The sequence below is a fragment of the Cyrtonyx montezumae genome, unplaced genomic scaffold (assembly GCF_038088225.1).
Source record: "Cyrtonyx montezumae isolate F1298 unplaced genomic scaffold, pur_monq_1.0 scaffold_3, whole genome shotgun sequence".
Lineage (NCBI taxonomy): Eukaryota > Metazoa > Chordata > Aves > Galliformes > Odontophoridae > Cyrtonyx > Cyrtonyx montezumae.
This window is the reverse complement of record NW_027072034.1, coordinates 84,794,138-84,806,670: the sequence shown is the minus strand read 5'-3', so window position 1 is coordinate 84,806,670 and position 12,533 is coordinate 84,794,138. Positions and strand designations below refer to the sequence as shown.

General features: G+C 35.9%; 1 protein-coding gene across 1 annotated transcript in view; it reads left to right on the top strand.

Annotated features, from left to right (window-relative positions):
• The window catches only part of SPAG17 (sperm associated antigen 17), a 91,262-nt gene that overhangs the window by 5,279 nt on the left and 73,450 nt on the right, over positions 1 to 12,533 (top strand). Inside the window, exons 2-3 of the mRNA XM_065742157.1 lie at positions 1,722 to 1,862; positions 2,146 to 2,209. Of these exons, the coding sequence (XP_065598229.1) occupies positions 1,722 to 1,862; positions 2,146 to 2,209 (205 nt within the window). The remainder of the gene's footprint in view (positions 1 to 1,721; positions 1,863 to 2,145; positions 2,210 to 12,533) is intronic.

Here is a 12,533-nt window from a genome sequence, read left to right as displayed (position 1 = left end):
CAAGTATGAACATCCAAATGTTCTCCATTCAAAGAAGGCAACTGTACAATGACAAATTTTAAGTTGAACTCAGATTAACTGCAATTCCTGTATATGGTTTGATGGTATGTTGGAATACTGTTCTTTCATAGTATTTTGTGCCCATAGCTATGTTGGCAACTTTTGGTAGGGTGAGCTATCAGTATTCCCCAGCTATGTAGAAAGGGAGAAAAGGAGTTGAGTGGACCTAGCTCAGTCCCCACGTGGACCAATGGTGGAGAGTTGCCATGAGTGCTGCCAGCTGTTGCCACTTCTCCAGCAGTGTCACCACTGCAGAGTGGCTGGAAACTCTTCTCTACTGGGTAGGCTTTTTCTTTTCTTCAGCTATATGAAGGAACAAATGAGGAAGAGTGTTGTAAAACTGAAAAAATAGAAGCTTTTTATCTCATTCATTCTTTTTGGTTTGTTTGGGTCCCTTTGGTTTTGTTTTTTTTTTTTTTTTTTGCTTTTTGAGTTGTTCCTTCCATGGCTTTACCGTATACTTGGGTTTTGTTCTTCTGTTCTGCAGGCATGCTTTGTATATGATATATGAATATGAAAACATCTTCATAAAAAGCCTAAATTATTAACTTTTATTAAATTTGTCTTTCAGTGTGGTGTGCACTGACTAACATATAAGCCTGCTTAGACTGGTCCTGTTTGTATGACAGTGTCTTCAGACCTTAATGAAGTTTTATCCTTAAGTTCTTGCAGTTTACTCTGTTGCATACTTGCAAGTATATATATAATATGGTGCATCTTGAAGTGTGGAAAGATGGGGAGGCTGTACTAGATGATCTCTAGAGGTCCCTTCCAACCCCTACAATTCTGTGATGTGCTTCAGGTTCAGGTGTCACCAGTTCAGGTGTCACTGATGCTGATAAAGAAAACAGGAGTGAGCTGTAGATGTGTTGGAGATGGCCATTCACTTTCTGAATGGGATTCGAGTTGGTCAGAGTAATAGAAGCAGAGAAGATTTGCTTAAATGACTCATTTGGAAGATTTTGTTGATGTATTACCCTAAGCAACATGTTTAAATCTCCTCTTCTGCATTTTTTAATTACATTTGTACTTTCCTGCAAATTGTTGCAGGTAGTGTTTTTTATTTGTTGATATTGTATTAAAATATGGCTTGCCATTGATACAAAATTTATCTTTGTTCGGATACTTACTGAAAAATATGTTAAGACCCATGGCATGCATGAGTAGACAGACCCTCATAAAACATGCAAACAATGCTACAGTTTTTTGAAAATAGTATCCAGTCATTTTATCATTTCCAGAATGAGGAAGCTGGATTTTTTTCATTTTTCTAGAGCAAATAGTTAATACCAACAGTACAAATACATATATTTAAATTTTTATTTCCTTTTTGTTTACCAGACTCTCAAATCTGCAAATGACATGCAAAAGTTATTTTACCTTTGTGCGATGCTAATGGAACATCTACCTGTATGGTGTTTTAGTGTTACTGGGCTCTTGCTTTTTCCACAGCATAATGCTGCCACCTGATGGCAGAAATAATTGGAATAAACCAGTGCATGCTTTTTCAGGTTGCACAGATTATTATTGTGTGTTTCACATGGTAACAAATATGTGTTAAAGAGAGTAATAATCTCTGCATGCTCACTCGTTGAAAATACTGAGAAGTTTTACTGAGTGCTCGTGTTCTAATTCATTAAATATTTTATTTTGGAATGTAGGATGATTGGAAACCTAGCATTGCTCTTGTGGTGGGGGCCAAAATGGAGGATGAAATCCACACAAAGGCCTTGTCCCTTGCTGTGAAGGTGCCACTGCGGAAGCTCTTCAGTGTAATAACACTTGAAGATATCTTCAGACAGGTATTCCAAGAAAGGAACTTATTATTATAAACCAAACCCTAACTGAATTACTCTGGAAATTTTAGAATTTACACTGCTTTGTTACTTTGAGTTAAAAATTGAAGTAGAAAAGCTTACTATGTGAGTTGGTTTGTTCCCTATAAGTGTTGAGGTTTTCTTCAGACTTTCTTCAAGGTGCTCATCAAAGCTCCCTCCCTGAGAAACTTTAAGATGATTTACAAAAGAGAATAGCAAGTAAAATATTTAAAATCTGATCACTGCAGAAAGCGTTTTTTCCTTGCAGGTCAAAGAATCTGGAAGTCAAAGGGGAAAAAAGGTTAAGGATGTGCCTATGTTCTATGAGGTAGGTTAAAACATATATCGTAGAGTCAGTGCTCTTACACTGAGGTAGTTACAGCTGTGTAATGATGTTACCCATACCAGAGGATATGCAAACCTACTGAATATGTTTGGTAAAATCAATCACCTTAGTTTAGATAATTAACTGCTTTCTTTCTCTCATACCAGCCTGTTTCTGTTAGACTACTAATTAAGTGAGGATCGAGTTATCTTTGTAGAGATACTAGTTTTATTAAGAATATGTTACGTGGTCATATTTTGATGGTATAGGTTACAGGAGAATATTAGACTTTGCTCTCCAAAATGCTCACAGTAATTTAGACTTATACCTTCACTTATTGGCATGCAAGCCCATAAATGAAACACCAGCTCTGTGTGCTAGTATCCATTATAATCTCAGTTTGATGTTAAATTCTAACCTGATTCATCAAGTGGGGTATGTCAGTGGGGTTGGGAGTCATGCTTAGTACAAAGAGGACTTCCTTCTCTCTACCTTGTTAATGTTTTATGTACAGCTTATGAGAGGCTATAAAATTCTGTGATTAATTAGAAGATTGTTTTAAATTTTCTCAGGTAGAGTTTTATGGCCCTACAGACCTGGAACATAAAGAATTTTGGATCCCTCTAAAAAGATCTTGTTTGCATTTTAGTTCTAAAATGTCTAATAAACTTTTTATATGTCTCGGGTTTTGGTGGACTTTATAACAGGTCTTTTAGTTGCAGACTGTTTTTCAGTCATACCAGACTACTATCTGAACAAGTCCCTTTGGAATTATTTACCACTGACATGACTGTGAATTTTATGCAATTAACCCTCTTCGTTTAGGACTAGCCTCCCAGGCAAACCCACCTTTATATTACCTGGGATGTAAAACCCCTTCACTCCTACTGACAGAAAGATTTTGAAGTCTGCTTCTAAGCAGAAGCTTTGCATGATACCTGTATTTAATTACTAAGAGCAATTTTCCTTGTGAAGTGGATACTTATTAAATTCCAGCTGTCAGTGCTGTGTCTCATTAGCTACTTACTTTATTCCTCAAAGACATTTTTTCCTCCCCTTCTTTAACAGAGAATATAAAATGCCTGTTCTGACCTTTTCTTGGACTTAGTTTCCTTCCTGGCTGTGACAAATTAGAAGATTGATCATGTTGCCATGAGCTTTAAGATCTTGCCTCTCTGGACAGAAATTTGTTCCTGAGTGTGCGCTTAAAGTCCATGTACAGTCAGTGCATTCAAAACTTTTGCTGCAATAAGGATAGACAGGTATGAAGCAGAAGACGGAGCTGTGAAATGCTCTTCTGAGAAGATCATTTCTGTCCCTGCTGCATACAGTTCTTCTCTGTTGTGGGATTCAACATACTTGAGGAATATGCACGTTCCACAGGTGCATATTCATTTCTAGTGAGATGGTAAATAAGATTACTAAAACATCTTTGAACATATGAAGTATGCATGTGAGTGAATTTGGGACTGATGACTGAAGCATATTAACATGGCTTTTAATGTTATTAACTGCAACATTGTTACCCTTACCATTGTTCTTGCAAATTGTGTCTACTGAAATGTTGCATGTTCTAATAAATTTCAGTGTAGCAGACCAGAGTGCCTGCTGTAAGCCAAAAAGCATTAACCAACTGTTGTGTTGGTGGATAGCAAGCTAGTTATATATATCGTTTCAAAGTAATTCATTTCTTCTGTTCTAGATTATTTCCCTTCAGGGCTTTTAACTTCTTTGTGCATTTGATTTCATATTACTCTTAAGGTACAGATTGATCAGGATAATGGCACGGCTTATGAATGTGTATTTAAAAGATTTCCAAATCCAAGAGAATTTGATGTCTAACTGTTTTCTGCCTCCAAAGTGACTTGAGGAGGAGTAGGAGTCATGATTTTTAATTTTTTGCTAGTTCTGGCATTTAATTAAATGATGTTAACCTAATTCTCTCATAAAGATGCTATCATTTTTTTTTCTTTTTTTTGGTATGGAAAGAAAAACATTAAATGTCCTGTAAAATATCAACAGATTTGATATTGAGTCAGGTTTATTTGTTGCTTGCAGTTTTTCTAACAGTCAAGACCTAAAGCTGTATTTTGAATAAAATATATGCATCGTATATGCAAGGTGTGTATCTTGATTTTTCTGAATTTTCTGTTAGGGTGGGTAATGTTACACGTATCCAGTGTGCCTTACCACCCTAAATATGAGTCTGTAGTTCAGTTTCTGTAGATTTATGAACATTATTCAAGCCTAAATTTTCCATAGCAGCTTTGTTCATCATGCTATTTTTTAATTTATTTTTTTCCTGAAAATTCTGGTGAGATTGAGTTCAAGGGCTCCGTGAATTGGATTTTTTTTCCTTGCAGTATTTGTTTTCCAGCTTTGTCAGACTCATCCAGACAGGGTTAGCAATGTTGTCTTTACATTACTCAGGAAATCCTGAGAAGGATTCTTGTCACATACACAGAAGGGAGAAATTTGGAGCTGCAGAGTAGTACCTTAGTGAGAAAATATTTTGAAAGAAGATGGAACCTCATGCAGCCCCTTAATGTGAGAAGAGTGGAAGTAGATAACATGGTTGCTGCAAATAGACAACTGAGTAATGGACATGGCTGTGAGAGAGAGCAGCACAGGAGAGACGTGAAACAGTGCTGTGGTTCCCTTGGACCAGCTAAGATGCCTGAGATAAAGGATCATGGAAAGATGAAGTAGACACAAGTGGTAGAGAGCAGTTTATTTTGGATGTACATCCCAGAATGCTGCCTTTGCAATGTGCCATATTTTTGATGAAGCCTTGTAACAGCAGCACTCTTTCCTACTCTGCTTTGACTTATCTCTAGGACAAGCTAGCCTAGAAATCCTCTATAGCTACAAAGACTGGGTTGCAATTTAAAATGTTAATCTTTATTCAACTACATAAGAATAATTAATATACTAACTTTGCTTTCTCACAGTATAATCAATGGCTCATAGCTACCATTGTCAAACTGAAAAATACAATCAAATCAGGGGCCAAACCCAAATCCTAGCCCATTCTCATGCCAGTTTGCTGTGCAAATGATGCAAAATAAATCAGCTGTAACTGTTTCTCAGCTGCTAATCACTGGTTAGCTAGCTAACTCTACTGATATCTTTGTTGGATGATGGAAGGCAGTGTAAACAGCACAGAGTGCACTCTGGAAACACTGGACTTACAATTCCTTAAGGACAGGTAGAAGTGAATACAAGGTAGAATATCTCTTAGGCAAGAGTAATTTCATCTTCTGCTTAAAAAAAAAAAAAAAAGAGATAGGTTATAATGCCCTTTCTGCAAGCACATTTTAAGTAGAAAAGACTAACATAACCCAAGAGAACAGGCTGTTAAGAAGTGGAATAAACTCTGTGATAGCAGCAAATCCATAGGTTCCAGAGGCTGAGAGGAGAATATGGTTAAAGAAGGCATTCAGTCCTGAAAGGAAAAGATAAATAGACTATCTGGGCTTCGGACCTCAAATGTAGTGGAAGTGTTTGGGGTAGTTGAAATGAAAGTTTCCTGTAAATTATTTTTTTTTCCCTTCCTATGCTCTATCTTTAATTATGCCTTTTTTTTGCACCTGCATTTTTCCTTTCCCTGATAGACATAGGACTATGAAAGGAAGATTTTCCTTCTCTCTTAATATCCAGCAAAACTGATTCAAAGCTCTCTGTGTTATTCTCAGTCTAGGCTGTTAACTGCTGGGTTGCTAGAAGCATAGTATTTTAGGTTTACACTTTTATGGTTTATATTATTCTAGCTTACAAGAGGATTTAAATAGGAGTTGTGTCGCTTCTCTAGGAGTTACATATCTTACTTTTCTGATAAAGTGTGAAAATTTCAAATTTGTTTTTCAGTTGTAATGATATGTTTTCCCAAGAGGTCATAGTGAATGTTACATAAATACATAATTAAATGCATATATGCAAAATATGATACTTTATTTGTTTTAATTCTTCTTTTTCACTGAGAAAGGCTACTAACATTAAAAAAAAAAAAAAGTTGTCAACACTATAGACCAGGAGTTGGACTTCATATTAATACAGCTATCAGTATATTTTACATTGTGTGAAATCAGTAAATAGATAGATTTGATTGGTAGAAGTGGTTATTTTGACTCATCCCACCAGTCTCAGTGAACATTTTTTTTTTTACAAAAAAGAATATTTCAAAACTTTTTAAATCAAAATCAGATATATTTTTTTATAAATGATTACAAACAATTGAGAATCTAATATAATTTAATTTCTTTAAGGGAAAACCTTTTTTGATAAAAGTTAGTTCTAATTTCAGGGTAAATGCACGCTTAAGTATATAATTTAAAGTCATACTTATTAGATCAAAGAAAATCTTGCAATTAATCTTCTCAGCGTAAAAAACCTGAAATTCTCTTCATATTGTCCCTAATTTTTTTCTCTTTCATTAGCAATGTGTAAAAAACTCCTTTCATGTTTTTCAATTCTTAAGTAATTTCTGTGAATCTTTTCAAACAAGCACTTACAATTAACTAGCTTTATTTCAGTGTAGGCTTAATGATTTTGTTCAATACGTATCAAACATAACATGGATGTAACATAATCCATGTACTCCTATTTGACAGCTCATCGTACACAAGTCTGAAGTTTGTAGAATTTGTCTTGGGTACTGCCTTGCACTCAGAACAAATTTTAATTCAATTGGTTCGCCATTGACCAGAGTCCTTCCCATAGTACTTCTCAGGTTCTCTGTCTTGTAAATTTAATCTGTTTCCTGTATTCTAAGATCTCTTGTAAATTACAAAGTCAAATCATATTGATTTCTCACGTTAAGCTGTTAGCCAAATAGCTTTGTATGAATGAGTTTTCCTCTACATTATTTGAAATTCCTATCCTTATTGCATCTTCCAGAAATCCTGTCATTGAAAACTTCATGTTTTCCTAGATAATTTAGAATATTTTAAATTAAAACAGTGTTTATATGTTGATAATAATTATTTTGGAAGTTAGTCCCAGGTTTTGTAGACCCAAAGGTGCATGTTGTAAAATATGTAGTATGTAACTTGCACATCACTTACAGGATCTGTTAATATTTAAACAGCAGAGAATATATTGGTTATAAACTTTTGTAATTGGCTGAACACAGAATCTGCTCCATCCTCTTGTTGACTTGCTTCCAAATCTGCACAGCAAATGATTCTCATACAAAACTTGATTTCTGTTGTACCTAGTTGTTTACAGGGAAGGAGGAGTATCAACTCAGATACCTCACATTTCAGGACTTAAAGAAGCAGAGAATGTGCCAGTTTTATTGTTTGAGAGAAGATACGTAACAGCCAACCTATATTGACAGGCATATCTAAATAGTTGTGCAGTTTCATAAAACGATCCAAGAGACCCCTAGATTAAACCTTCTACTGATAAGCATGGTATGCAGGTTTTCTGTCAAAATCCAGTTAAATTGAATGTTTGCATGTAAATCTTAATTAGTGCATGTTTTGTAAATCTCATTTTTGAAGACTAAGAGGTTGTTGATTAGAAACAAAATCTTGCTTTGCTTTAAATTTATAGGGTCCATGTTTTTTGTTTAGGTTTTTGTTGTTTGTTTTCTTTTCCCCTAAGTCTATGTGGTCAGCATCCTTCAGAATTTGTGTGATGTAAACAATGCTTCTTGCCTTAACCATAGCAGAATCAGAAGGATCCTTGAGTTTTCCAGGTGTAAGTGAAGCGGATTCCAATCCTATCACTTCCAACAGAAGATAGATTACCTGAGATATTAAGATCTTCTGTGGGACAGTAAAAATTGAACAAGCTGAAGTGGAGCAAATTGAACAAGTTCTGGTAGAAACTGATAGATTAAAAGCAGTCTTATTTTGGGCACATCTGTGGATTATTTTTTGCTGAAAGTGTGTTGAATATAGATTTGTGGGATAAAGGTTGCTGCTGCTAAGACTATATGAAGTAGTTGTTGGTGATATCACAGTATCCACGATAAAGAAAAGGCCCACTTTGGATAGGAACTCAGCATGTAGATCCCAGAATAGATGCTATTATTCTATTGTGGAAGTTATTATGTATGTGTATGTGCTCATGTGCATAATTCAAAGCTATCTTATTCTGATGTCCCTTCACCTCAATGGCACAAATTGCATTCAGGAATTCAAAACAATTTTTGTGTTCTCTCTTCAGTAGGTCCTAAATACTTCATGCCTTTCTATGGTTCTTTCCCATGCTGTCCCTTTTTTCTCTAACAATACTTTCATTGCAGAAGAGAGGGGAGAAAAAAAAAAACAAAAAAAACCAACCCAACAACAGGGAAGAATGGCACTAGAAACAAGGGTATGCATTTATGCTGCCTTAAGTTTTCTACCCTACTACTGTATTTTCACAATCTAATGGTCTGGAGTACTTCTGTAAAGCTATAGATTCCTTGTGCTTAACTCTTGCTGCGTAAAATTGATATAACTAATGCTCTTTAACTCGGATTTTACATCAGGTTAATAACTTGATGTGGAAACATAACTCTTAGTGTTACAGACATAAAACTTGTGACTAGAGTATTTTTACCCAAGGAGGTATAAGCTGTTTTGAGATTTGTGGCATCTGGAGGAGAGTAAAGATTGATTAGTAGCCAGGATATGTGCTACTGAATAAACAAGTTCCAGAAATAAAACAAGTAAGGAGTATTTTTAGGGATGCCTTTTGGTTTCTTGTGGTAAATACAATCAAAGGTGAATTGTTTTTTGTGCAAGTATATATTTTGACAAAACACTGCCAGAAAAGTTAAGATCAAGCGTAGGCTTTCTTGAAAGTAAAGATAGTAGTTCTAAAATCTAGACTTCTAAGTCAAAAGATGAATGTGATTACAGTTAATTTTTTAGGAAAAGTTAGATTTTGTTTTCTTTCCACTGTAGAACAGAAGTAACATCAAAAAGTGATTATAAAATTGAATAGTTCAAGAACCAAAACTTTTTGCTCATATGTCATAGTTCTGATGAGAGTGTTTGATGTTAAAAATCACTTTGAGAGTCATGCTGAGTAGTCAGAAGGATGGTAGGTTTTAATTCTAATGCTTAAGGCCAGTACAGTGCAAAGCAGATACTCTAGTCTTAAATGTTATAATAGAATGGAACTGTTCTCCAGTGAGCCTTTATCAAGTGTGATTGTGTGAATGATGGTTAACAGAATTTTATTGCAGGAGCGTTTTCCTTTATACTGCATAGGTATACATGCTCAAGAGATTATTGAGTTTTCATTAAATGAAGGTGCCTTTTATAGAGGTGCTAGGGCCAGGGAAGGGTAGGAAATTGTAGGTCCTGCTGTGGGTACAATCTTCTCAATGGTTTTCAGCTCACCTGTTGCCAAGCATATACCAGATAAATAGTTGTTTCCAATGTGCATGCAACTTGGTATAAAATTTCTTAGTTTTTTTGAAATACATGTGTGTGTGACTAAGCAAATAGCAGCTATGTCTGTAGCAATATCATCCTTGAGCTAGTAGAGAGACTCTCTGGAAAAGGAATTGCTATTCTTGTTCTGTTGTCTTCAAAATATCGGGCAACTATAAGCGGTTAATTAAGGATCGTGTTTCTCAAGTAGAGTAAATAACAAATTATTTTTCTCTTAAGGAAAAAAAAAGTTCCTAAGTCCTATTGCAAATATGGACCACAGTGGAAAGGTGCTGCTGAGGAGTTTTGTAATGCCAAGCCCAAAAGGCCACTGGGACTTGCTGTCTCAAAAGTTGCTAGGTTTCACAGGAAACTGGTAACTAGACAAGTTCAGCCAGCACAAGGGTTGATGAGACAACTTGCTTCTTAAATCTTCTTGTTCCTCATCTTATTGGGTTCTCTTCCTTGCCAGATGCAATATCTGAGAAGCGTGATTTCAGCTCTGTAAAGTTCACTGTGTGAATCTATTTGGCTGGAGTTACTAGAAGGAATGTGCTTCTCAGAAACAAAATATTCATCTCCTCAAGAAGATTTGCTGAGCGCATTTTTACCACTGAAATGTTAATGTTTCAATTTTTGATCATAGTAATATATCTTCTTCTGAATACAGAGCACAGTAGACTTGGTATATCTTCTTCATTCTGAGAGCTTTGATTTCTTTAGTAGTTCCTAAGAATTATTTAAATGCCATTTCATCTGTCTCTCTCCCTAGTTAGTGTTAAAACTGAACAGGTATTATTGGGTCCGATAAGACAATCTTAGCTTTCTATGAAGCTCATCTTTGCTGAGATTGCAATGCTAATGATTAATCTTTTTAGTCACTGCATATTCACGTCATGTTCTCTAATTCCTTAGAGCACTTAAGTTTGGTAGCAGTTAGGAGGCCAGGAAGGCATCAGAGGTATATGCCATAGATGGTTAGAGCTATTGTATGAGATCTTTAATAAATCCATTCTAATTTTTATGTAATGTATTTTCACTTTTTTAGGTTAATCGGGTTATTCAACTGCTTGTATTTCCCTTAAAACACTGAGTACTTGTAATAGTAAGACACATGCACACTATGGATATGTCTTTAAAAGTTCTTCTCCTGAATTGATTAGATTAAACCTGCTAAGATATCCTGCAGAAGAGGACTTGGGGGTAGTGGTTGGTGAAAAGCTTGACACAAGCAAACACCGTGCACTTGCAGCCTGAAAGGCCAACTGTACCCTGGGCTTCATCAAAAGTGGGGTGGCCAGCAGAGAAAGGGAGGTGATTGGCCCCTTCTGCTCTGCCCTTATGAGGCTCTGCCTGAAGTACTTGTCCCAGCCTGGGACCCCAGCACAAGAAAGAGGTGGAGCTGTTGAAGTGGGTCCAGAAGAGGCCAGGAAGATTATCAGAGGGATACAGCACCTTTTCTGTGAAGAAAGGCACAGGAAGCTGTATTTGTTCAGCCTAGAGAAGGGGAGGCTCCAAGGAGACCTTATGGTGACTTCATGATATTGTGATTCTCTGATCCTTTCAGGTTGCTCATTGGCTGTAGAAAGAAATTTAAAGCACAGACCTTCTTACAATGGATATTTCTAACTAGGTTTCTGCTAACCAAATTCGACTGTATTGTGATTTGACAAAAACAGAGTCATTCAGCGTATTTTTATAGGGCATGAACAGCCATTGCTGCTGATTTGAGACATGTGCCTGCAATAGAAAGTCGGATATTTAATATATGAATAGCATTCATATTTGCTCAATATTGCTCAACAGTGAAAGTATCCTAGTCTTATTTTAGAAGGTTTGTTTGAAAACTAGGGTTTAGACATGGAGGGACACTGAGGTGAAGAAAAAGACTTCAAATTTGCTTTTATTAATTTTTTAAGTTCTCTGGAATATATGCTGGTAATATCCTTACTGATTAATGATCCACTGGTTTGGCTGAAGTTACTCAGTCTACCCTGTGGATGTGTAAGCTCACTGTGGAGCTCTTTTCAGATACACAGTTGATGTACTGATTTAGATGATCCTTGAGTTCAGTTTGAGTTGAGTCATTATTCACCAGTGAAGGACGATAACTAAAGAAGTAATCTTTTGACATTGTAGTTGGGAAGACTTTCTGAGAAGCAAAAATGAAACAAGGGAAATGGTCTGACAGTAGAGGCTGAATTACTTTTCAACAGCAGGTGCAATCTCAGAAATTGTTTCAGTCAGCACAAGGCCTTCCTGGTACTCTTTCCAAATGATATTATAGTATGCTATTGTAAATGAAATGACATCACCAGATTCAGAAATATTTAATGCTATGCATACAGGTGTCTTCTTTGGTCAGAAGAAATTTGTCAGGATGGCACACAGCTTTCACTCCATAGTTTGTCTTGAAAGCTTCTTACAAGGGATTCTCACAACATAACACTAATCACATGGCAGATTGTTATAAGTGAAGATTGCTTGTTTTTCCTGTTTTTGTTAGCTTGCTCAAAAAGTATGTATTTGAACATTAAATAGTATCTTCATTGGTATATGTAATCCCTATAGCCTCTTGACTCTTCTGTTAAAGATAGCTTACCAGCTTCAAACTGACTTGCGCTGTATCAGCTAGAAAGGGATTTGTACTGCTAACGAGTTCTTTTATGTACTATTGTGTTTCTTGTAAGAACCATTATGTATGTGAATCTGACATAGATGTGATGGCTTTAGTTTCTTGGTTTCAAGAATAGGAGGAAAGATGATGCTCATAAAGTTTATCTTGGATATAGGATAACTAGAGCAAGTGAAGCTTACCACTTCCAGGAAATGATAAAGCTCTGAAAATTGGTAATTCAAGATATCAGTAAGTGCTCTTCTGATTATGATGTTGCAGCCACAATGGATCTGTGTACTGAAAAGTAGGCAATTTAAAGAAAGACGAGTGCTCCGACTTTA